Consider the following 26,430-nt stretch of genomic DNA (forward strand, 5'->3'; position numbering starts at 1 on the left):
TGTCCTCCTGAAGGAGGTGAGACACACGAAGAGCCTGTTAATACGATGCTTTATTTTTCATCCTTGTCACATGTCAGGCCTCGAATAACATGCAGTGAACAGACCCTATGTAACAGCAGTCTGTCTGTATCTGGGCTCCCGCCTCAGCTCAACCTTTTTGGCCTCCTGGGTTCCCTTCGTCTCTGGCCTTAGACCCTTTAGGGGTTGCTACACCCTGACTGGATCTGGGACAGGGTTGTGGACTTGGCGAAGGTGATCTTTGCTGATACTCGCTTGTTCGTATGTCTTTTCTCTATTTTCTTTCACCCACCTACTGCCCTTGTTGTGCCTGGCGTGGGAAGCTGTGACATGAGCTGTGACATGAGCCCCACTGTGTGCCAGGCTCAGAGCGTGGGAAGCTGTGACATGAGCCCCACTGTGTGCCAGGCTCAGAGCCAGGCTTACCTTCTCTTTTTCTTGGATCACCAATCTTTGATGCAGAGATCATAATTCTCATGTTATACCCCAGGAAATTGAGGCTTAGTGCTGCTAAGTAGTGGGGCAGTGACAGAAACAGTAGTTGGGGATGGATATCTTTGGAGTCACACAGGTCTGGGTGCTGAAGTCCTGGCTCCACCACTGGCTGGCTGGTTGTTTTGAGCAAGTTCTTGGCCTTTCTGAGGCACCGTGTTCTCGTGTGTAAAATGGTAGTAATCGTAGCAGAGTTTGACACATTATAGACCAAAATAAAGGAGGGGAGGGAAGTGTTATTACTTAGTCACTTCTGAAGGGTCACACAGCTGACAGAGTTGGAGCTGGGACTTGATCCTAGGCCTGCCTGACTCCAAGGGTAGTGCCTGCCCCACCATAGTGCCCTCCTGCTGGGCACATAGCGAGCTGGCTGCCAGTGATGCTTGTTGAGTGAACATGAATTTAAATCATTTAACTCACAGACACTGAGAGCCCCAAGAGGTTCAGTCTCAAAATGGAGTCAGATTCAGAGATACCGAATAAAGAATAAAAAGCTATTAACATCCTGCACTCTCCAGGAAGTGTTTCATTTCTTCCTTGATTTCGTTGGTAACCATTCATTGCTTAATAACATGCTCTTTATCCTCCATGTGTTTGAAAGTTTTTGAGTGTTTTTATTGTAGTTGACTTCTTGTTTCATGCCATTGTGATCCAAGAAGATGCTTGATATGATTTCAGTCTTCTTGAACTTGTAGAGACTTAGCTTGTGTCCTAACATGTGGTCTATCTTTGAGAATGCCGCAGGTGCACTTGAGAAGAATGTATATTCTGAAGCTTTGGGGTGAAATGTTCTATAAATGTCAAGTCCATCTGATCTAGTATATCACTTAGGGTCACTGTTTCCCTGTATATATTTTGTCTGAAAGATCTATCCAGTGAAGTCAGTGGGTGTTGAAGTTCTCTACTATGACTGTATTGCTGTCAGTCTCTTGTTATGACCTTGGCTTTAAACTCAAAATTGATAAAAGATTTAAATGTAAATCATGAAATCATAAAAATCCTGGAAGAAACCATAGGCAGCAAAATCTCAGACATCTCTCGTAGCAATGTTTGCCGATACATTTCCTAGGGCTAGGGCAAGAAAAACAAAGGACAAAGTAAACAAATGGGACTACATCAAAATAAAGAGCTTCTTCACAGCAAAAGAAAGCATCAACAAAATGAAAAGGGAGCCCACTGTATGGGAGAACATATTTGCCAATGATACATCTGATAAGGAGTTAATTTTCAAAAAATATAAGGAACTCATACAGCCTAAAAAAAGGAAGACAAACAATCCAATTAAAATATGGGCAAAGGATCTAAATAGACACTTCTCCAAAAAGGACATACAGATGGCCAAGAGACTTAAGAAAAAATGCTCAAAGTCACTGATGATCAGAGAGATGCAAGTTAAAATGATAATGAGGTATCACCTCATACCTGCCAGAATGGCTACTATCAACAAATCAGCAAAGGACAAGTGCTGGTGAGGATGTGGAGAAAAGGGAACCCTAGTGCACTGCTGGTGGGAATGCAGACTGGTGCAGCCACTGTGGAAAAGCGTATGGAGTTTCTTAAAAACATAAAAAATGGAACTGCTATTTGACCCAGTGATCCCACTTCTAGGAATATATTCCAAGAAACCAGAGACACCAATCAGAAAGAATATATGCACCCCTATGTTCACAGTAGTGCTATTTATAATAGCTAAGATCTGGAATCATCCCAAGTAGATGAGTGGATAAAAAAGCTGTGGTAATTTTACACAATGGAATACTAGGCCGCTGTAAAAAAAAGAAGGATCTCTTACCCTTTGAGACAGCATGGAGGGACCTGCAGAGTATGATGCTAAGTGAAATAAGCCAGTCAGAGAAAGACAAGTATCGCATGATCTCACTCGTATGTGGAATCTAAGGAACAAAATAAACTGACAAACAAAATAGACCCGGAGAGATGGAAGCATGACGAATCTCAGAGGGAAAGGGAGAGGGACAGGAAGGGATTAACCAAAGAACTTACATGCAAATATGCATAACCCATGGACAAGGACAATAGTGTGGTGAAGGCCTGGCGAGGGAGTGGGAGCAGGTTGGAGGGGGCTCCAGAAAGGTGCTGAGGGCCTGAGCCCTGCCTGGAGTAGAGGGCACCTGGCTGCAGCCCTGAAACAGGAGCTATGGGGAACCGACTCTGGCTGTGGCTCCCGGGAGTTAGAGGAGAAACGGTGAATCTACAGTGGACAATCCGAGGCCTGAGCACCAGGCAGGAGGACCATTGCAGGGGACTGAGGGGTAGAAAACACTCCAAGGAAGTTGAATTAAATGCACTCATCTCGCTGTCTGTACCTCCATGTGACCTACTTGCCTCTGCTGGCAAGTTACCGGGAAAGATCTGCTCCACCCTGGAGGAGGAAGACCTTGGAGCTGTGGATTAGCTTTAAAACCACACACAAAAAGCCTTTCATGTATTCTGATGACACCAGATGTCTCCTCTTTGCCTGGCCCTGGAAGGAAGCGTATGCTTCACTGAAGAGCTTTCTTCAATGATGTGGGTAAACAAAATGCGCGTGGAAACAAAGGCTTTAGACTCTGGCAGGCCTGCGTGGCAGCCTGACTCTGGCATCAGCTGTAGGGTCTCAAGCCGGTTACTTAACGTCTCTGAACCTCAGTTTCCTCTTCTGAAAAAAAGGGGGGCAGGAGGAGGACAGTAGCACTTACCAACAAGGTTGATGGGACAATGAAGTGGAGCTGGGAATCAGATTTCACGCCACGCTCTTCGTTACCATTTGTTTCAGGAACCTTTCTTTGCATCCTTGGCTCTGAGCTTGTGGCTGGCCCTCAGCAGGAGCCCACGAGTGTGAATTTCATTTCATTTCTTCTATCAGCCTTCATGCCGCACCCCCAGGCTTTCCTTTCAAGCACTGTTCAACAATCCCCTCCTTCCTGAGGACTAACCGTGACTGGTTTCAGTCCCACCGGCAACCCCCAGGTTCTTATGAACAACTATATTGTATCCCATCCACCCATCCACGTTAGCTATTAGGGTATCTCAGTGAACATTTCCGACGGCCATACAGACGGTCAGACATCTCATCTCTTCATTTTATTGATTGATTGATTTAATAAAGTTGTATTTTTCAAAATGTACAGCTGGTGGGGCCTGTTGTCCATGCATCTTCTCCAGCAGCTGGGCATGCCGCCTTTGGTGTTTCTGGTGTCAATCACTTGAGCTCTGTGCTTTGAAACTAGTTGAGTAAGTCCTTTCCTAAGGAGCTCCTGAGGGCTGCCCTGGCCAATAGGACTGTAGCTGAGGAACCTCGGGTCTTCAGTCTCTCAGAGACAACAGCTGGGCCATGAGCTTATCGTTGGGAACAGTTTGTCACATGTTGCTTTGTCAAACAAGACGAGGTTATTGAGCTTGTCCCGAACTTTGCCTTGGGACCTCTTTTTCGTTTTGGCCTTGTCCCTGGACTTGTTCCCTGGGTCTTTGTCTTTCCTGGCTGACTTTCCAGCATCTTTCTCCTCCGAGTTGTCCTTGGGCGGCACAGCCAGACTCGGGGAGCAGGGCCTCCACGGCTGCCTCGCCAAGATGCCGGACCGAGAGCTCATCTCTCTTCATTTTCAGGGATGGAACTTCCTTTGTAAATTAGGCGAATAGCAAGGTATGGATTCTTACATGTTGTTCTTGTATCTTTATATTTTATTACTATTTTTGATAGCATAATTGATAAATGTAATCTAATAACTAAAAATTACATAGGCAAGTACTCTGGGTGGGTACAAAGCCTTTACTAATAAGAAAAAGCAGAATATGACATGGCTCTATTTTTAAAAAAATCACTTTTATTTCACAAATCATATATTTAAAAAGTAGAAATGTTACAGACAAGGCCCCATGAACCCCTCTCCCCTCTGACTTTGGTCCCCTGTCTTTTCCTCAGAGACAAATATTGTTCTCTCTCTCTCTCTCTCTCTCTCTCTCTCTCTCTCTCTCTCTCTTTCTCTCTCTCTCACACACACACACACACACACACACATACATGTGTGTGTATGTATCTCTGCGTAAAATATATAACTATGATAACATGGTATGTAATAGTTTTTTCCCATATGAAAGTTCTTTTTACCATCTACTTGCCTTTTTTTTTTTTTTTACTGATTATTATTCATTAGATGTCTATCTTATAAATCTACTTTATACTTTTAGGTTGTTGTGTAGTGTTGGGCAGGGGGAAGTCTCCCCTCTACCCTTCTTGAGTTCTTCTAGCTGGACTAATAATAAAATTCACACAAGACCAGATTAACAGGAAAAAAAAAATACAATTTAATGCATGCCCACAGGAGATCATAAATTAGGCTCAGAGAAATGAACAAGTTGCCTTGTTATTCTTTTTAAACAAAGAAACCATAAATTTGTGAAGCGTTGATAGGACAAAGACACTTAGGTTTGGGTGCTCATTAGTGAGGAGTCTCAACACGGTTTGGGCCTGGGTAGTAAGTTAGAAAAGGAGTAACAAGGTTTGTTTATGTCAGCTTTTTGGTCCTGGATTCCTTCACGCTAGCAATAAGGGTGTCTTTTTTTTAATTTAATTTTTATTAAATCTTCATTGTTGAAAGTATTGCATACGTCCCTTTTCCCCCATTGACCCCTTCTAGCCCGCCCCCACCACGCACCCCAGGCCTTCATCAAAGGGTGTCTCTGGAGCAGGGAGGGCACCTTCCCCAGGGGAGATGTATTTCCTGCATCAAGGAGACAAGGGAGGGCCGGCCTGCCCTCTGGCCCTGGCTGCTTGTCAAGAAACTTTAAATCAAAGTCACCCATATCCCACTGTGAGATCATTTGGGGTAGCCTGCTCCGGGCTCCGACAGTAGAATTCCATAATCTAGGGGAACCACAGCTTATTTAATTATCCAACTGACGCGTGGCTACATCGATTCCACTCTTCCCTAGTACAGTGGCCTAGAGAGCGTCCCCCACAGGCTCTGCAATGGAGGGAGGTTTTCTCGGGGAGGCACGGAGGACTGGAATGCCAGGGCATCAAGGTGTGCAGCTCAAAACAGATTCTGCCAGTTGTCCTCCAAGATAGATAGTTCTCTTTGTATTCCCACCAGAAATATATGAGAAGACCCATTAACCCACACCCTTTCAACGTGTAATATTAGCAGACTTCTTAACTTTTGCCATTCTGGTGGGTAAGAAATGATATCTTGTTATTGAAAGTTTGCATGGCTCTATTTTTTCCGTCATCCTTACGTAACCTGTCAAGTTCCCAATTAAACTACAGAAGCAGAGGGGGTTGGGGTAAGTGTTTTGTATCTTCTCATGGCACACAGTGCTAGGCCCAGGGTAGGCTCCAATAGATAGAGGCTAGAGGATGGATTGATTGGTTTGGACAATTTTTAAATTTCAACAAATAAAACAGCAGAAGTGGAAACTTCAAGAAAGGAAGGTGCCGCCGCTTTGATCAAAGGGCGACAGGGAAGGTGAGCCCTCGGAGAACACGGGGAGATTCTGAGGGTGTCTGCAGGGGACAGAAAGGTGAGATGTTGCCTTTCCCTGTGGCTGCCTCCCAGTTTATCAGCTTGTTTCTTGCCTCCTGGGTGCCTCTTTGGGGAGAAAAGACTTCAGGCCTGATTTCCCCAAGGACAGACAGGACTCCGCGTGCTCCTTCCTGCTGTTCTTTCTGTTCCAGCTGTTGCTCTCGGCAGGCGTCTTTCTTGCACGCTGCTGGGTAGAAGGGGATGCCATTTCCACCACAAACCCCCATGGCCAAGTGCGGGTAGGACAGGCTGGTGATTCATCTCAGGGGACTGTAGCCCTCCTGGTCAGGACCCATGGCCTTTGGGGACTGACAGGCTAGTGCTGCAGTTGTCCTTCTAGACTGTATAAGTCCATTAGTCATTCTTTCTCCCCAACTATTGCCCAGGCCACACTGAGAAGCTCTGTTCTAGACTCTCATGTGGGTTCCGGGCCCTGGAATCACCAGCCCAAGTCACAGCATGCCTGTTTCCAGGTTCTTCATGGGCCTCTTCTTCTGATTTATTCTCTAGGTTTGCACACCCCTGGGCCAAAGGCCAGCTGTTAGAGGGAGCAGCAAAGATAAAGATTGAATATGTGTGCTGGGCTGTCCATATGCAGGCATCTGAGGCCCTGTTGGTGCCAGATGGCGGGGAGACGGGAGGAAAAGCGGTTCAGACTGCTGGCTGGTGGAGGAAGGGGGTGCAACGATTTGGGGTAAGCCCAGCTGAAGGAACCCATTTCTCTGTACATCTGGAACCCATTTACAGTGTTCCCATGTACTAGGGCCTGCCAGTCAGGAACTCTGGGCCAGGCATTTTCTGCTGTGACTTGCAATGTTTTGAATTCTGATTTTTCTCCATGGCCACAATCGAGAGCCTCTTAGCAGTTTGCAGAGTAGGTGGGTAACACATGGACTCACTGGTGACATGTGACATTTGGCTCACTGCTTCCTCAGTGTTGGAACTGGAGCCTCATCAACTCGGCGTAGTTAGCCACCCCTCCCTCCCTCAGTATAGACACTGTGCTTCTGAGGCCCGCCTCACCACTCTGGGAAAGGGTTTTGTTTGTTTTCCTTAAGTGTGATGAAAAGCAAACAAACCCAGGCAAACGCCCCAAAGGAAAGATAGGCAAATGATTTGACAATTTAAAACAAACACCTAATTAGCTAATAGGCATACAAATAATGTAATATCTCTACTAAGTCAAGAAGTGTAAATCCAGGCAATGAGATGCTTTATTTTGCCTCTTAACCTGGCAAAGATGGGGAAGCAAAAAAGGAAATATTCAGTGTCTGTGAGGGATTGGGCAATATTGCATTTCATGTACTCTTAGCAAAAGGGCAATGGGGTAACTGGAGATTTATAGGGATAAACGTAGCAATACATTGCAAAAGACCTTAGCATGTGCGTATCCTTTGAAATCTTGAACACAGTGTTTCAGTCTTCTTACATCCATTGGTTGCTGATGCAAACGGTGATGTCAGCCTCATTCTTGATTTTTGTCCTCTTCTGAAGCGTTTCTTGTTCTCAGTGACGTTCTGAAATTTCACTTAAGATCTATCTAGGTTAGTTTTCTTTTTATTTATCCTGCCAAGTACTTGGTAGGCTATTTCAGTTTCACATTGTTCTTCTGTTCTGAGAAATACTTACTTAAGCCAGATAATTTGCTGGAATGACTCACAGAACCCAGGGACACTTGACTTACACTTACGGTAGAGGACAATGTACAGGGTACAGATGGAAAGCCAGATGAAGAGGTAACATAGGGCGAGGTCCAGAAGAGTCCCAAATGCAGGAACATCTGTCCCCCTGGGGTTGAGGTGCGCCACCCTCCTGGCACATGGGGGTGCTTTTACCAACCTTAAAGCTTCCCTACACATCATCATTTAGGAGGTTTCATGGAGGTTTGAGCATTAGGTGTGATCAATTATTAACTCAATCTCTAGCTCCTCTTCCCCTCCCGAGAGGTGGGAGGTGAGACTGAAAGTTCCAAGCTCCTGATCAAGGTTAAGTCTTTCTGGCAACCAGCCCTCATCCTGAAGCTGTGGGAATCGGGGCATGTGTTGCCTCATTAGAACAAATTTGCCTATTGCTCCCAAAGTTCCAAGGATATTAGGAGCCAGGAGCAAAGACAACGGTCATAACCAAAGGTGCTCTATCATTCCATCACTCAGGAAATTACAAGGGTTTTAGGTGTTCTGTGCCAAGAACTAGGGATGAAGACCAAATACATATCATTATATCACAGAGACTGCGCCATGCTTGCTGACTGGCCTCAGCTGGTGGGGGAGTAGAGTGGCCAACACACCAGGCTGCCGCTGGCCTTCCTATCGCACAGCCCCCGCCCACTTCCGGTCTCCCTCTCGTACTCTCCCTCGTGCTGTATGCTGCTCTTTATCCGTGAATCCCTCACTGTAGTCCTCCTCTTGTGTTTCAGTGAGGCTGTGTATTTACACGTATTCTATCATTTCTTGGCATTTGTTATGGGAGGGACATACTCCAACACCTTGAGATGGAATTATGTAAAAAACTGTATAACCTTCGAACCAGTAATCCACTTCTAGGAATTCATCCTAAGGAAGTCATTAAAAGTAAAGCTTTAACTACGAAGAGTTTCGTCACAGTAACATTTATTTTGAAAACATATATTCAACTAGGAGGGATTAGTAAAGTAAATGGTGACGTATTCCCATAACAGCAGACCGTGTAAAAAGCAAGATGACAACATTTAGTGGCATGGGGAAATGCCATTGATGTATTAAGTAAAATTATCAGGTTATGAAATTTTTTTTTTAAAACATCTCATCTTTGTAAAAACAAAACAACAACACACATGTTCTTATCGAAAAGGGTCACTTGGCGTGGTGGGGTGTCTGGTGACTCTCCTTTCTTCTTTTTGGCTGAAAGTTTTCCACGCTCTTGGGGATTGTTTGTGGCAAGACTCTAGAGCCATGCTCTGTCTCCCTCCCCCAGGTGTGCTGGAAGATGGACCGTCCTCCAATGGCGTGCCCCGATCTACAGCCCCAGGTGGAGTATCCAACCCAGAGAAGAAGACGAGCTGTGGGACCCAGTGCTCGAATCCTCAGAGCCTCAGCTCAGGCACTTTGACCCAGAAACACAACGGCCTTCGGACCACAGAGGTAGGTAGGTCACAGCCACACACCAACTTGGGCCTGGAGAAAGGGAGAGACTGTGCCCTTGGGAAAAACAGTGAAGGTTCGCCTTGCTAATGGAAATTCTCTGCCTCACCCATGTGAACATTGCTGCAAACAAAATAGCAAGACCCAATACCTACCCCAGCCCCTGCCTTGAGGGTTGCTAGGTTTGGCTGAATCAGCTGAAATGGGTCCTTGATGTTGGCGCTCTCACGGAAGTGTGTTTGCTTAAAGACAGCTTTGTTCAAGGACCTCCTTTCCCGTGTCAGGTCTCACCATCTTGATCATGAGGACTGTGCTGGCTGGAGCAACCAGTCTTAGGCCAGGCAGTCGGCCCGTCGTAGGGGTTGGCAGCATGGGGAGTAGATAGGGAAGGAGAGAGAGGACCAGGCGGGCTGTGCGAAGCCCCTAGGGGGACTCTTGGCACAGAATGTTGCTGTTGGAAAGGAAGTAGGGCTGCGGGGTCCCTGGCCTCGCTGGCATCCTTTCTGATCCTTGCTTCCCTCTCTGAGCTCTTGTTGGGAAGTGCTCCTCCCATGGGAACGAATGCCCTTGGAAGGCCAGCCCAGACTCTGCAGCCTCTTCCTCTTTCTACTCTGTCTCCCTCCCACTTCCTCATCTTTCCCATCTCCCACCTCCATTCAAAGTCCACTGCTCACTGCATGCTCCAAACTCATTTTTCCCCTCTCCCCTGTTATAACTTACTGGTCCTGTCCCCTCAGGCCAATGCCACCTGCTTTCTGAGGGCACAACTGGTCATCTAATGATGGAATTCCTGCTCACATCAGTGCATTACCTCTCTAAGCTTTGGTCAAAACACCTGTTGCAACTTCAGCTCTAACTCTCATTAAGGAAGTAGCCTTGCAGGAATCACTTAATCTCTCAGAGTCTCAGGTTCCTTCTCCACACAATGGAAATAATGCCAAAATGAGAGAGCAGATGGGCCTGCTCTTTGTAAACTGAGAAGCATTATCAGAAAGACAGGATGGATTAACAGGGATGTTTAGGCACACAGTGCCATTTCCCAATTATTATTATTTTTAAATATATTTTTATTGATTTCAGAGAGGAAGGGAGAGGGAGAGAGAGAGAGAAATATCAATGATGAGAGAGAATCATCGATCAGCTGCCTCCTGCAGACCCCACACTGGAGATGGAGCCTGCAACCCAGGCATGTGCCCCAACCAGGAATCAATCCATGATCTCCTGGTCCATAGGTCAATGCTCAACCACTGAGCAATGCTGGCCGGGCCCATAACCCAATTATGCAAAACTGATGGTGGCCATTCAGATACAGTAGACGGTAATGGGTAGGGAGAAGATTTGAGGATCACAGTGGCCCTTCCTGGGATTCCTGGTGCCTACTTTGCCTGTGCATCAGCTGGCCTTCTAGAAGCCTAATCACCATTGCTGTCTCCCAAGGCAGACTGGGCCCCACAGAACTACACTCAGAAGCTCCAGTATGGGCCCTGCCATCTGCCCCCTAGCCTCCTCCCACACTTGTGCCCTTTCCCTTTGAGCCAGGATGTGCGTGGTAGGGAGGAAGCCGCTTTGCCTGGTGCGTGACGTGGCGCACACGTTTGATTTCCCACCTCCCTGCCTGCCCCATCATCCATCACTTGAACATTGTGTTCTGCGAGTTACAGAGCGCTTTTGGATCTACTGGTTCGGTAAATCTTCCCAAGAGCATTTTGCGAAGTAAGCGTCATCCTCATTTGATAGACAAGGAAACTGGGCTGCATTTAGTAATTGTCTGACAGGAATTGGCTGTTTAAGTGCTGGAGGTGGGTGCCAGTAACTTTAAATTGAAACAGGCGACTATTAGAACGGGGGAGCATAGAGATCAGAAAGTACTTTTTTTGCTGAAGAATAATGTGTATTAGTCAGCTATTGTCGTAATAATGCTGCATGACAAAGCACTTCAGCATCCACTGGCTTAAAATAGCAATCCTTTTCCTCCTCATAGTCCGTGGCAACTTGACCGATCCTGGCCTGACTTCAGGCTCCAGGCTCCGGGTCTCGAGGAACCTTCTTTTCCACGTGCATTGTTCTGGGAATCGGGCCAAAAGTGCAGCAGCATTCTGAGGTATATGCTCCTCAAGACTCTGACTGTGTTGGGGCTCAGGGCAGGCTGCCCCAAAATATGCCACTTGGGCATATTGATTATTTTTATTTATTTATTTTTTTTTAAATTTATTGATTTCAGAGAGGAAGAGAGAGGGAGAGACAGATAGAAACATCAATGATGAGAGAGAATCACTGATAGACTGCCTCCTGCATTCCCCCTACTGGGGATCAAGCCCGCAACCTGGGCATGTGCCCTTGGCTGGAATCAAACCTGGGACCCTTTAGTCTGAAGGCTGATGCTCTATCCACTGAGCCAAACCGACTAGGGCTATATTGATTATTTTTTAATTAAAGTTACTTAAGAAACAGATGGTGCTAAAAGAGCACGCTGACTGTCCTTGGTCTCTGAAAGCAGGAAATAAATCTCCTGTGTGAAAGGTGCCCTCCCCATCGGGAGGCAGGGAGACTCCTCATCGCCGAGACAGGAAAATCGGGGCTGCGAGGGCTGTGTGAACAGCATTGCTTAGATTCTTCACTAATTGAGCACCTAAGCTTAAGTTTCTTAGTCTTGTCAGTTCTTCATGAATTTATGGTTTCTTTGTCTAAAAAAAAAAGTATAAAAGCTGCCTGCTTTGGTCATTTCTTCAGGTTGCATATCTGTGAGACCCCAATAGGTCCGAACTTGATTTTCTCCTGTCAATCTGTCTCATGTCCACTTAATTCTTAAACCAGCCAGAAGAACCCGGAAGGGCGGAAGGAAAATATTTTCCTCCCTGACAGCAGAAACCCAAGAGGGCGAAATCAAACTGTTCAAACACGTTTACGTCTCTGCTCACATCCTACCAACCAACCTCCTGTTGGCCAAAGCACAACACATGGACAAGCTCTACAGCAATAGGGCAAGGAAGTATACTCTGTCCCTGGTGGAAAGATAGGAGCAATAATGCAACCTACCACATATAACATACCTACAGAAAAACGCACAAGTCATAGTGCAATGAATTTTATGAGGTGACACACCCATGTAACCAGCTTCCATATGAAGATATTATCACTACCCCAGAAATCCTCCTATGCCCTTCCCCAGTCACCACCACCCCCTCCCCCCAACATAACCACTTTCCAGCACTTGTTTATTTTCAAGATTTTTATAAAGGGAATTATACAACATGTGCTCTTTGGTGTCTGGCTTCTTTTGCTCGATATTATGCCAGTGGGAATTATCCGTGTTGTTGTGAGTGGCAACATTTCCTCATTTTCGTATGTATATTTCATTCTACTGGAAGGACATTTGGGTTATTTTCAGTTGGGGCTATTATGAACAATGCAGCTATTAATGTTTTGTTGTTGTTTATATGTGTATTTTTTAAATTTTAAGCCTTTTAAAAATTGAGATTTATTAGGGTAACATTGGTTAATACCATTATGTAAGTTTCAGGTGTACAACTTTATAATACATCTCTATACTCCATTGTGCTCACCGGCCCAAGCCTAGTGTCCTTTCATCACCATACATTTGACCCCCCCTTTACCCTCTTTGTCCTCCCCATACCCTTTTCCCCTCTGTAATCACCGTTCTGTTGTCTGTATCTATGAGTTTGTTTGTTTGTTCTTTGCTGCTTTCTGTCTTACATACCACATCTAAGTGAAATCATACTGTTCTTGTCTTCTTCCATCTGACTTATTTCACTTAGTATGATACTCTCGGGATCCACCCATGTTATCGAAAATGGCAGCATTTCATTGTTTTTATGGCTGAGGAGTCTTCCCTTGTATATACCACATCAGATGTTGAAGGACACCTAGGTTGTTTCCATGTAACATTCTTGTGCATGCCCTTCTGTGGACATACACTTCTTTGGGGTATATACGTGGAGTGACGTTGCTGGCTCATAGCATGGGGATATATGCAACTTTAATAGACACTAACAAATAGTTTTTCCAAAGTGGTTACACCAGCTTACACGCTCACCAGCAGCATATGAATTCTGGTTATGGAACATAAGAGTTTAAAGCCAGTTAGTTGTGCTTAGTCCTCCCAGACATAGCTTAGGCCGCTAGGACATTGCGATATTATCTCACTTACTCCTCACAGTGACTCTGAAATGTTGATATTGTTGTCTCCAGTCCACAAATGGAAATGGAGACTCCGAGGTAGCTAGGGAGAGCACTTCCTCAGTCCACACTCACACGCACTCTGGGATCTCGTGTTGTTATTAAAGTCTGGCCAAGCGGAGCCAGACCCTGGGACCACAGCAGCAGCGGGAACTATTGCCGGGGGGTGAGGACCACGCACACAAAGCACCAGAGGGCAGATGGCTCATATTGATAAGCCATCCAGGCTGCTTTTGTGTTCACAATTCAATGAACAATGGCTACATTGAACTATTTCCAAACTAAGATCAGGGAGCAGATAACTTTAGTTGTAAGCGCTGCTAAATGCATCAGCGGTCTTCCTATGCTGCGAGCTCACCAGCCACCAGATGTCCTGGGTCCCTGACTGGGGTGGCAAAGGTTTTCCATCTAAGGTGTCAGTTCACAAGACAGGTTTACCTCGGATTTCCGTTTCTTTTCAGCAGAGCCATCTCATACCAAAACAGCTCTCGGCTACCTAGAACCTATCCAAGGAACTTGGTTTTCCTCCTAATCCATCCAGGGCCTTGGACATACTGTTTCTTCCTGGCTTGTCTCTTAGCCTCTGGACCAAAGCTTCCTGCATTTTCAGCATCTGGCTCAGGCAGTATCCATTCGCCTCTTCCTGTCTTCCTCTGCTCCCCCAAGATGACCTGTTAGCATTTCACAGCTTTCCCCTGGACATCACCTGGCCCCACCTGGCTGACGGTCCTTTGTCACTTTTTTAAAGCTTCCCTTCTCCAGAGGAACCCTTCATGGAGCATGCGTCCTCATGGGCGTAGGTGCCTACTGCAGCACCCTGTTCAGATTTCCAGCACACTTGTGCGTTACAGGTGACCCTTGCTAGGCCTGGGAATTTCCCCACCAGTTTCTGGAAGCACTCTTTGGGCTCATTCATCGAATGTTCATTGCTGAGCACCGTCTAGGTACCAGGCACCATCCAGGTTCCAGTGCCAACCACCTAGGAGTAGAAAAGGCACGCAGGTCCTTTGCTCTGAAGTAGCTGCCGTGTTAATGAGGGGTGAGGGTGGGGACCCAGATAATATAAACTAAGTGGTGCTGGGACGGAGATAAAAGGCCACTGGTAGGTAATAGCAACCACTCTGCTTAACATAGATACAATCACCCACAGGTCCAGTCGCTCTCTGAAGGGTAATGAGGGGCTGCTAATGCCTGTGAGCAAGGGCATCTCCTGTTCAGAGCCCTTCTCCTCTTCGAGTTCCACCAAACAAGCCTCGCCTTCCCTCTGTCCGTTTTCTCTGGCCCCTGCCTTATGCCTGCTGTTCATCGGTGCTAACTGGCTAAAAGAATGTGACAGAAATGACCTTCCACAAATTGGAACGGGCTGTCTCAGTGGGAGCTCTTGCTCTTTCCCCGTGGCACCTTGATTTCCTCTGGCCACTGGGACTGTCCCACTCCCCGGCATCGATACATCATTGCCTGGGTCTCCTTCCCCCAGCTCCTCGCCTCAGCTCAGCAAACAACACGAGAGGAAGCGGGGTCGCTGCTTGCTCTCTCTTGCTAATGAATTGTTCGGGAACGCTGGCTGCCTCCAAAGATTATCCACTCCACATCTTGAACGTCCCCTTTCCTCAGGCTTAGGACTTGTTTTTCTCTCCCAGAACGACCTCCTCAAGTATTCAGCTGAGGCAGAAATCGATGTGGCTGTAGCTTCAAGTAGACGAAGCCCCGCGCATGTGCTGGCCTCCCAGTGAGCTTCATGTCATCAGGAACCACATCTATCCAAGTTGCCTGATTATTCTTGGCAGCGTGACCAGCCCACACTTAATGGAATTAGCCAGTGCCAGGACTGTTCTCACCTAAGTGTCCTCCTCTGCCTCCCTCTCTCCCTCCCTCCCTCCCTCCCTCCCTGCCTGCAGTGTCTGACCGCAGGCAAGGCTTGGTCCCTCCAGGAAAGATGGCTGTGGCCAGAGAGGGAGGCCTGACCCAGAAAGGAGGCGAGGGCCAGCCCCGTTTCTCCTGGATGGCAGTAATAGGAGATATCTGAGAAGAGTTTGGAAAGTAAATATGAGTGTCTCCTAGGAAAACAAAAACAAGACATTAAATGGAGGGGGAGATGAGAATAAACTATTGGGGAAAACCAAAGAGAGGGAGACCTTTAGAAGGTACTTGGGGGTACTCACTACTTCCATCCTGGCAGTCTAGGGATGTGGGGTGTATGTGTAGGGATTTCCACAGAGTATCTTTACATTGGCTGCTTCCTTATGTAGATGAAGAATTGCAAGACCCAATTCTATTAGGAACCTCTATGAGGAACCAATTCTATTAGAAACCTCCTCCTTCTTCGTATTCTTCCCTTGCCCCCTGTGCCTACTTCCGAGTTACGCTCCTGCCTCATACGTGCTCACTAACTGCATGTTGATTGACTGAGACCAGCCTAATACTTCTCTAAAACTAGAAAGGTTTCCCACGGCTCCCCTCCCACCCATCCCCGCTCCAGCACCACCATCACATGATGGATGGCGATTCTGTGGGAGCCCAGTTGCTTTCCCAAAGCAGGTTCTCCTGCTGTTTGATCTGAGGTTCAAGTTGCACAGCAACACCTGCTTTGAACATCTGATACCACCTGATAGAGAAAAACCTCAGGCTGTTAGCCTAGGCGAGCGCCTTGCATGGGGCTGCACACTGCACAGGATTGCTCCGGCCTGGGGCGTTCTGGAGAGGTTTGCCTGCGGCGTGCTCTGAGCCCTGCCTCTGGAGGCTAGCAGCCTGGCCCTCGGCGGATGTGCTGAGATTAAATGTTTCCTGACCAACCTCGCGTGAATGCCCTACAGTTTATGAAGCAGCAGCAGCAAGTAAGTCACCGGATTCAGGAACAGCTAGAGGTCTGTTATCGTGTGTCTCTCTTGAACGGGATTTGACTGAAAAGAAGAAAACTCGCTTGAGTTACAGCTGACAAGGCTCAGTTGTTAACCTTCTGGGAAGGAGGAGAGGAGGAAACTGACCTTTTCAGAGGGTCTACTCTGAGCCAAACACACACTCTGTTTGGTGTTACCTTTAACCCCCAGAACTCTAAGAGGTGAGCAGGTCCCTCCCCACCTGGGAAAACGGGCACAGAAGGTGGTATTCGGCCAGCACGGCGCAGGGAGTCGGGACGTGGCTGTGTTGGGGTATACACACCCAGGTCTGTCCGCCGCCAGACCCCATGCTCCTCCTTCCCACTACCTGGAACCAGAGGGCGGAGGATTTAGGGTGAGCTCTGGCAGTTGTGAGAGGCTGGATATGGGACCTGGGGCCACCATTTTTAGTTCAACTCACCACCTATATTGACATTGACCTTGGGCGAACGGTACGGCCTGGGTGACTTCAGCTGCCTTGTCAGGAAAGGGGGCACCGTGCCATTCCCAGTCATCCCGGGGGGCAGTGCCAGGGACAATCAGGAGCATAACTGAAACCCTGTGGGGAAGCTGAGGTTTAGTCAGGGCAATGTAAACAGGTTTATTTCTAGGGATTCTCTCTCTCTCTCTCTGAAGATTTATCTTCACACCTGAGTTCTTCATCAGATTACTTGTTGGTGTCTGTTCTGCGACAGGCACTAAGTTAGACTCTGGGATACTGTGGTGAACACAACAGACTGGGTCTCTACCTTCTTGAAGTTTGTAATCTCATAAGGACATAGAAAATAAGTAAGCAAGTGAATAATAAATATACACTGAGTGGCCAGATTATTATGATCTCTGAATGCATAATAATCTGGCCACTCAGTGTATATACTATATAATAAAAGGCTAATATGCAAATTGTCGCCTCGACCAGGTGTTCAACCAGCAGGCAGGCTGGCCAACCGCCCATGTCCCCTCCCCCTGGCCAGGCTGGCCAGACCCCACCCATGCACGAATTCATGCACCAGGCCTCATATATATATATATATATATATATATATATATATATATATATATATATATATATACTGAGTGGCCAGATTATTATGTGTTCAGAGATCATAATAATCTTGCCACTCAGTGTATAATCAAGCCACGGTTAAAAACCAGGAAGTACAGAGTGTGAGAGAGAGTGAGATGGTCCTCTGCTCCTATGTCCTAGGAAACCCAGCCACATCCCATAAAATCACGCACCGAACACCTCTGGGGAGGCCAAGGGTGGCCAGAGCGTGGGAGCAAGTGTTACTTAAAAAGAAGAAAGTTTTTACTGATTTTAGAGAGAGAGGGAGGGAGAGGGAAAGAGAAACATTGATTGGTTGCCTCCTGTACGAAACCCAAGTGGGGATCGAACCTGCAACCTAGACATGTGTCCTGACCAGGAATCGAACTGGCGACCTTTCGGTGCACGGGATGACAGTCAACCAACTGAGCCACACCGGCCAGGGCGAGCAAGTGTTGCTTTTCACTGTGCCCTTCTCCACTCTGAATTTCCTTTAGCATAACTATGTATTGCTTTTATCATTAGAACACTAGTTACACAGAAAAATTGTTGTCTGATAAATTGTTATCTCGGCCTTTTTTTCTTAGTTGTCTGCAAGGGACTGAAAGGGGTCATACCATGTTAGGTATAGATATATTTGCGGAGTCAGCGTTAAGCTGAGCACGTCTGCTTCCATTTTGGGGGAAAGTGAGAGAAGAGGCTGAGCAGGTTTAGGCCAGTCTTGAGTCCAGGCCTCCCCGGAGCAGCCAGTCCATCCCCACTTCCACCTGAATGAGCTGGGGCCTTGACTTTAAACCCCAAGAAAAAAAAGTCCAATCTGGGTTTGAGGCTACGGGGAAGATATCACAGTCAATCTGGTTCCCCTTGAGAAACCTCAGCCTATGAATTACTCCTCATTAAAGAGGCAGGATTAAGAGGACTAAAATCAATGATTCACAGAGGACTAAACCTGCAGAAATTAAAATGAGGCCCGGGAAGAATGGAAACGCTGTAAAACTGGGTGAGAAACAGGAGGTGGCCCATTAACAAGCCGGTGGTGCTGAAACTCACAAAATAAGACTTTTAGAAGTGGGAGAAGGATTGAATTAGCAGACGGCTGAAAAAGCTCAAGGTGCCAAACAGGCTTCTGTCGTCACTGAGTTGGGAACCATCAGATTTTTTTAAGCCAGTAATTACAATAAGGACACGTTTTCTTTTCCTGTCATTAAGTCAAGAGGGTGGGATGTTACATAAAAAGGTTTGGCTGGCTGGAAACCACATCAGAGGGGAAAACATATGTGATATACAAGATGCCATAGACCCGGAGGAACAGAATGGTATAATTATTTCGTGTGTCTGTATTGCTTTTTTCTCATAGGAGGGCAGAGCAACGAACTTCTCGGAACTTCTAGAGAAAATAGTCTGGCATTGTAGTTCCCCTTCTCGTCTTCTCTCTCTCCCTCTCATTTGGGCTTGAAGCCTGAGGTGTCCAGGTTGTAACCACATTGCAGTGACAACCAACCCCTGAATAGGGGAGCTGCAGTTAAAGGGGTGGGCACCTTCCCCCTGGGGCCTCAGACGTGAAAGCTTCTCCTTTATAAAATGCTTCTGAGAAAACGCATTGTCATCCCAGGTGTTTAATTTTCGAAATGCAATACACTGTCATCATTTGAGAATCGATTTGCTTGTGGCATGGAACCTTCTGTGCCCATCATTGGAAGACAGAACTCCAGTTGGTCCCTGATCCAAGTGCATGTCTTCTAGAGTTGCAATTATTGATGTTATTTAAAAGTAGTAGTAGTTGTGTCTCACATCAATGTTTCTCTCTCTGTCTCTCCCCTTCCCTTCCACTCTCTCTGAAAATCAATGGGAAAATAGCCTTGGGTGAAGATTATAAAAAAAAAAAAAGAAAGAAAGAAAGGAAAAGGAAAAAGTAGTAGTAGCAATAGTCATAGTTTCAGAAGAATTAGAGTTTTCTACATAAATTTGGTCTGTTTGACATCCTTTTGCGAGTATAATTAATGTTGATGGCTATCATTGGGGTGATTCACTGTCTTGGGAGGCTCCCAGAATGTGGGACTTTACAATTTTTTAAATTCTCACCCGAGGATATGTTCTTATTGATTTTTAGAGAGAGGAAGAAAGGAAGGGAGGGAGGGAGGAAGGGAGGGAGGGAGGGAGAGAAACATTGATGTGAGAGAAACATCGATTGGTTGCCTCCCAATACATGCTCTGACTCAGGATCAAATCCACAACCTAGGTATGTGCCCTGACCAGGAATCAAACCCAAAACCTTTTGGTGTGCAGGACCATGCTCCAACCAACTTAGCCACCTGTCCAGGGCCTGGGACTTTCCATTTAAAACAGGTCAGTCTTGGGTAGACCAGGAGAAGTTTGTCACCCTATTAATGCTAAGTGACATGCATAATTCTCTCAGAAAAAAAACTAAGAAGCGAGCATTATTTCCCCAATTTCAGGGAAGGGGACTGACTGAGTTTCAGAGTTTAGAGCAACAGGTCTTTTGACAGCAAAGGGATGGGTGGCAAAGCCTTGTGCTAAATCTAGGTCTGTCTGGCCCAAAACTTGTCCCTTGAATAGTTCCCTTGTGCAGGCTTTTGATGTACAGATTTAAGAAATCGCCCCGTTGTACTTGAGGTTCACACCACCCATGTTCTCTGGCAGTTCTGGGAATGACTATTTCATAGCCTTTGACTCTTTACTTAAACAGGTTGGGAAATTAAGAATCAACCGACTATTGAATATTTGCTTAGATATTTAAGCTTAGAAAAACAGACTGAAATACAGAGCGGAACATTTTCTGTGTATAATCTTGACTAACGTTTTGTGAAATCTTGCCAACAACTCGAAGGAAAGCAGTTAGGCCATTCAGGAACTTTTACATTTCCATTCTGGAAAGCTCTCGGCCCGCCCACCAGTTTAGGGGAACGCTGCCGTCAACTTGGCCCGCTTCAATAAGGCCTCTGTGTCTCTCTGCCACGCCCCGTCCTCACCGCGTCCCTGCGAGAACACCTGAACTCAGATGGAATTAGCCCCATAACTGCCACACTTTTCTTTAGGAAACAAGTGTGGTTGTGGGACTTGATGACTTTCCTGCTTTTAGGGAAAAATAAATCCACAGACGGCACCGCTGGCCCCGGTGCCAGCTCAGGCGTGAAAGAGCTGAGTGTAGGCTGACTCCTTAGACAGCACTGGCCACGGGTGTTAAAGCAAGGGGACACGGACACGTGTGGTGCTTGTGTGCCCCTTCATCCATGTCCTCAGCCAGAGTTAAACAGAGAGCCTACTGTGTCTCAGACAGAGCTGGGCCCTGGGGGCATGAAGAGGAAAACTGAAATCCTTTCTCATGCAGTCAATGAATAAGGCTAAAATTGCATGTAGTCAAAATCATCCTTAAATATTTCTCAAATCACCTAGCCTGGCCGGTGTAGCTCAGTGGTTGAGTGCCGATCTATGAACCAGGAGGTCACGGTTCAATTCCCAGTCAGGGCACATGCCCAGGTTGCAGGCTCAATCCCCAGTGAGGGGTGTCCAGGAGGCAGCTGATCAATGATTCTCTGTCGTCATTGATGATTTTATCTCTCTCTCCCTCTCCCTTCCTCTCTGAAATCAATAAAAAAAAAAAATTTTTTTTTCTTAAGTCACCTATAGAGTATGACCTTAGATCAGGTTCCTTAGAAGCAGGGCCTGCGATCAGGATTCTCACCAAGTGATTGAAAGTCTCAGGTGAAACCGGTACGAGTGGGGAAGCAGGGTGGGGCCGAGGACCAAGTTCAGCAAACACATCAGCCCAGCTGACCGGCTATAGCGCAGCCTCAGCCTGATCCCACGGGAACTCCGGAGCATGAGTGGCATCAGAGATGTATACCCCTCGAGGCAAAGGGGGCGGCCTTTTGTGTCCCCTACAATCAGGCATTGGCTCGGGGCTGTGTCCAGGAATTAGGGTGAAACCTCTTGGGACTCTCTGGCGAAGTGGCTCCCATCAGATGCAGGCAGGGTGCTGCTGTGAGCAGTTAGCAGCCGAAACTCACAGCAGCCGGGGGGATGGATGGACCTGCCACGTCAAGGGCCATCACCAGCAGCCACCTCGCGGGGGTCTGTGTGACATGACAGAAGCCTGCACGCCATCTGTTAATAAAGACAGCAGAGCAATTTCTTTTGCTCCAGGGGTGCACAGCCCACCGTTTCTTTGGAAGCACTACAGAGGAAGCAGTTGCCTTGCGTGCGGGGGCTGTACTGCATAAACATGCGTCTGTCGTCAGTAACTCACACCCGCACAGAGAGAGGCTCACGCCTTGGGAGATGCTTGTGCAGATCAGAGCCTGACTGAGCTTCCCAGGAAGCAGACTCTGAGATGACATGAGACAGGATGTTCACTGGGAAGCTCCCTGTCAACACCGTGGGAGGGAGGGCTGGAAGCAGGAGCGGGCGGAGGGAGAAGCTGAGCCACAATGCAGACCTGAGGACAGCCTTGGCCGACCCCACCGGCCCCACCCCATGCGGAGCGCTGGAGATAATTGGCCTGTCGGAGCTGGCCTGCTCTGGGCCAAATAGCCAGGCTTTTGTACGCCTGCCTTCGTGGCCCACCCCCCTCCTTGGTCCACCTTGGGACAGGCAAGGCCCTGGGTGACATGGCTCTGCAGCTGAGGCCACTCTGGAGGGACAACTGGAGGCTCTTTGCTGACTGTATCCCCTGCAGCTGGACAGCAGGTCCTTCCTGGGTTGGGACTGGTGGCACGTCTCTGTCCGCCCTCGATGAAGGCATCACAGGGCGCGTCTCACACTCGCTCCAAGCACACGGCCAGTGAGTGGGATGGCACAGATCCCCTCACTAGTTAAAGTTGTTTCCTCTCGAAGGGACGGGGGGGGGGGGGGGGGGGGTGTGTGGCGCATATGGTTGAAGAACTTACAGTTTAGTCAATGCCTTAGTATTTAATACGAAGTCTGGAATTTTATCCTTGGGGTATCTTCACTTAGAAGGGGATACGCTATCCTATTTTTTACTTATTATATTTACTACGTCTTTTTTTTCTTCCTCATTTTTATTCAGTTACAGCAGTGGTTCTCAACCTCCCTAATGCCGCGACCCTTTAATACAGTTCCTCATGTTGTGGTGACCCCCAACCATAAAATTATTTTCGTTGCTACTTCATAACTGTAATTTTGCTACTGTTAATGAATCGTCATGTAAATATCTGTGTTTTCCAATGGTCTTAGGCGACCCTGCTAGCGGTTCTCAACCTGATATTGGAAAACACAGATATTTACATGACGATTCATAACAGTAGCAAAATTACAGTTATGAAGTAGCAACGAAAATAATTTTTATGGTTGGGGGTCACCACCACATGAGGAACTGTATTAAAGGGTCGAAGCATTAGGAAAGTTGAGAACCACTGAGTTACAGGCATGGCCTAAGTTACAGGCATGGCCTAGGCACCTTACATGAATTATCTTATTTAATCCTTATAATAGCCTTCTGTGAAAGGTACTATTATTATTCCCCGTTTTACAGGCGAGGAAACTACAGGTTAGAGATGTTAGGAAAAACCTGTCCATTGTGAAATGACATAGTCAGGATTTTAGCCAAAGTCTGTCTGACTCCAAGGCTCAAACCCTTAACTACTCTACTGAAACCTTTCACGTTACCCTCTGATGGACCTTAGCTTATTCGTTCATTGTTTTACTGAGCACACCTCGTGCCAGGCTCTGTGGTGTTAGAGACTCCCCAGAGGAGCCTATGAGAAGGAGCACACGCGCATGTGTTCCCGGGGGCCATTCTTCCTGCCTCTGCGTGTGCGTGCGTGTGTCTGTGTGTGCAACCCTCTCGGGAGACGAATGCAATGGGAGGCCTTTGGCTATCTCCCAGTAACTCAGTTCACTGTGCTACACTTTTTAACAGGCTAAACGAGATGCTAAGCGCATGCCTGCAAAAGAAGTCACCATCAGTGTCACAGAGCAGCATCCGACAGGTGGAGGAAGTCGAGGAATCACAGAGAACTGTGCCCACTAGGGCAGATGGACTTCTTTGGTGCCCATCACATGCTGGACCCCACAAGGAACCTTGAAGAGGAGGGTCCCCTGCTGAATGTGAACGCAGCTGAGTGCCTTGAGAGACTGTCTGGCCCGGCAACCGACAGCTGCCGGAGATCTCCGGACATTCTCAGCCTCCTGGTTTTCGCATAAATGTATTGGCACAGTGCTCACATAGGCTAATAAGCTGCAAATGAGCAGCTCAGTTTGCTGCCTTGCGCTTAGGTCTGGCTTGGAAGGGCTGAGCTAAAGCCACAGGCCAGCTTATGAAGCAGATAAAGTAGAAAGGGTGGGAGTCACGTGTCAGCTCCACGCTCTCCTGGCCACGGGAATGTGCATCGTTTCTGGCAAGCCTGCTCGTTCTTTCTTTTTGAATGCCGCCATCACCAAGCTTACTGTGTGCGATTAAAAGTTGGCTCTCACCTCACTTGAAGCCAAGATGCATGAGAAATCAAGAAACAGGAAAACTCCCTGTTATTCTCGTTTCCTGAGCTCCAAGCCCACCGACACCCCGGCGTGTCTTTGGGGGGTGGTCTCTATGATGCAGTCACACCCATGTCTCAGCCTTCAATGCCCCCGCCCCCATGCTGGTGTCCACAGCAGCCTTTGAACCGTAATATCACAGCCGCTGTGGTCGGTGCATCCAACCCAGGACACCCCTGCGGGCTCAGCCAGACAGTGCATTTTTCATAGCTTTCCAGTTCCCTTTGCTTGTGTTCTCGAGTGTTCTCTCTCGCAATCGGGTCATTTGCAATTGTTATTGAAAGAGTGGACACTGCTCACAAGCGGGAGATTATCAGACCATGTTGGCTGCACACAGGGCTTCCCCTACCCTCTCCGTACGCAGCCCCAGGACTATGCCATCTGCAGAGGAATCACTTTAGAAAGTCAGTACCTGGTGGACGTGCAATCACATTGACATTAGATTGGCATGCACTGTATTAGAAATCAGGTAGCTGATGCAGCAAAAAAAAAAAAAAAAAAAAAAGGTTTTCTAGGAATACACATTTCTAGCATTTCTTTAAATGGTTAGGTAGAGTATTTGCCTCCAAAGTCATGTAGCAAAGGCTTGGGAAAGATAGGCCTGAAGTTGTACCAAATGATATCAGTACGCTCCATGTGTAGCAGAAACTGGCAGCCTGCTGCTGTGTGCTTATACAACACAGTCCCGACAACTGGCATCAGCAGGTTCCAGTCCAGATCCTCAGTCTCCTTACCTGCCAACTCTGTTACTCCTCAGACACAAATGGGCAGCGTCACTTCCTCCTCCTCTCCTTCAGTAGATTGTATATTTATTCATTAAACATTAAATGCCAACCCGGAGCCAGGCACCTCGCAGATGCTGAGAGATTGGCGTCTGGCCAGTCACCATCGTGTATCCCAGACCTGACCGTGGGCTTACTAAGCAGAGACGGACGGAGACGCTGAGGTCTCGTGTGTTGTGAACCGCCCTGCAGTGTGATCTCACGTGTATATTCAGGGCAGGTTTCTGTCCTAAACTCTGATCACACGAGACTTTCACCATACTCAAAACACCAGTTTCCTCAAATCTCTGTCACTTTCTGATTCTTTGAGAAAGGGCTTTTCAGCAACTTCATGTTTTGAAATGTTAAATAATAATAAAATAATAACAACAACAACAACAAAAGCAAAACCTGTGACTCCTATGTCCCCACCGACATTACCGAGCAGGAGCCCCGACTGCCACAGGTGGGCGTCGCTCCTGCAAGTTCAAGGGCTCCCTGTCCCAGGGCACCTGCCCTGTGTGTGTGTGGAGGGTGTTCCTTCACCCGGCACTGCTGTCAGCCACAGGCTAAGCCTCGTTTCTCTGCACAACCTTGATGTTCATCACTTACCTGCTCCATGTTGCTTGGGATTGATCAGCTTGAGAGGGTGTCTCTGTTTTATATAGAGACAGTTTCTCACCCCTGAGGTAGAAGGGGGTGAACGGCATATGTGACCCGCCCCTCTGCAGAGCAATCTGGATGTCACCAAGACCATTTCTGGAATGTTACTTGGAAATTTGTCTGGCAATCTTTTCATGTGTATGTGATATGGGAACTGACTCTTACTACCCTATTAGCATAACACTTTCTATTGCAAAGTTTGTGTCAATAAAGTCATCAATTTCAAACATATGGACAGTTACGAAGAATCTTTACTGAGACCTTACATTTGTATGTAGAGATGCTTAGATTTTTTTTTCACGTTTAAGCAAAGACCTTTCACATAAGTGATCCCTATGACTCCTCCAAAAGGCCTTGTGCGGTGGTAAAGAGAACACTGTTAGCGCCAAGTTACAGCTATAAGTATTTATGGTCCACTCAACCGGTAAGTGATGGAGCAGATGCAAGTGAGGGAAGTTGGTCTGCCAATCCAGTGCTTTCCCCACCATATAACATGGTACCTCTCCTGGCAAGAAGGGCTGGCATGGCTGGGAGACTCAGCCACGTGGGGTGGGGGTGGGGGGCTGTCATGGAGCCGGACACAACACTGAGCCCAAGTCTAAGGGGATGGTGGCAGTAACTAGAGAGGGCTAGGGAGCTCTTGGGGGGGTTTGTGTCTGGCTCAGGCTCTCTTATCCCCGCTGCCAAGAGGGGTGACTCTGACCTACGGTGACAGGGTGCCTTTAATGAAGATCAGAAAGAAGAGAGACTTCGAAGGATTGGACTTGCACCCCTCAGAATTGCTGCTAAGACCTACAGGTGAGGGAAACCATGGCAACCAGGAACCTCTCTGTTCTGCCAATGCCCCAAGCAGTCCTTGGATACACAGGCGAAGGACTGTATGCTCACCCTTTTCCTGCTGCCCAGCCCTGCCCCACCTCCCCGACCACGCTTCTGTTCGCCCTTCCTGGCTGAGCCCTGCTAACCTTCACCTCTATGACCCTCTAATTCCTGGGGAGGGTGACCGCGGAAGGATGGTGGGATGCGGGATTTTCAGTGCTAAAACCACGCAAGGTCAACTGATCACCTATTATTCCTGGACCAATGATCTTCTAGCCGTTTTCTCCTTTGGTGATGGCAGCTGAGACGGAAGTGATTACAGTCAGTGACTTGGTTTATTCTTGTCTTCAAAGGAAGATTGTTTTCATTCTGTTCAATTTTTTTTTTTCCTGTCAATGAAATGTTATG

At 47.3% G+C, this 26,430-nt stretch overlaps 1 protein-coding gene across 3 annotated transcripts in view; it reads left to right on the top strand.

Moving 5' to 3' along the window:
• Positions 1-25,366, top strand: part of BAALC (BAALC binder of MAP3K1 and KLF4) — a 60,830-nt gene extending 35,464 nt beyond the window's left edge. The window contains exons 2-3 of one of the 3 annotated variants that reach the window (XM_079796596.1): positions 8,982-9,148; positions 23,166-25,366. In XM_079796596.1, the coding sequence (XP_079652722.1) occupies positions 8,982-9,148; positions 23,166-23,276 (278 nt within the window). In that variant the 3' untranslated portion in view covers positions 23,277-25,366. Of the gene's footprint in view, positions 1-8,981; positions 9,153-23,165 lie in introns of those variants that run through there. The other 2 variants (XM_079796597.1, XM_079796598.1) reach the window with 2 other exon arrangements.
• Positions 25,367-26,430: the final 1,064 nt, after the last annotated feature.

The sequence above is a fragment of the Cnephaeus nilssonii genome (genome assembly GCF_951640355.1).
Source record: "Cnephaeus nilssonii genome assembly, chromosome: 18".
NCBI classification, from domain to species: domain Eukaryota; kingdom Metazoa; phylum Chordata; class Mammalia; order Chiroptera; family Vespertilionidae; genus Cnephaeus; species Cnephaeus nilssonii.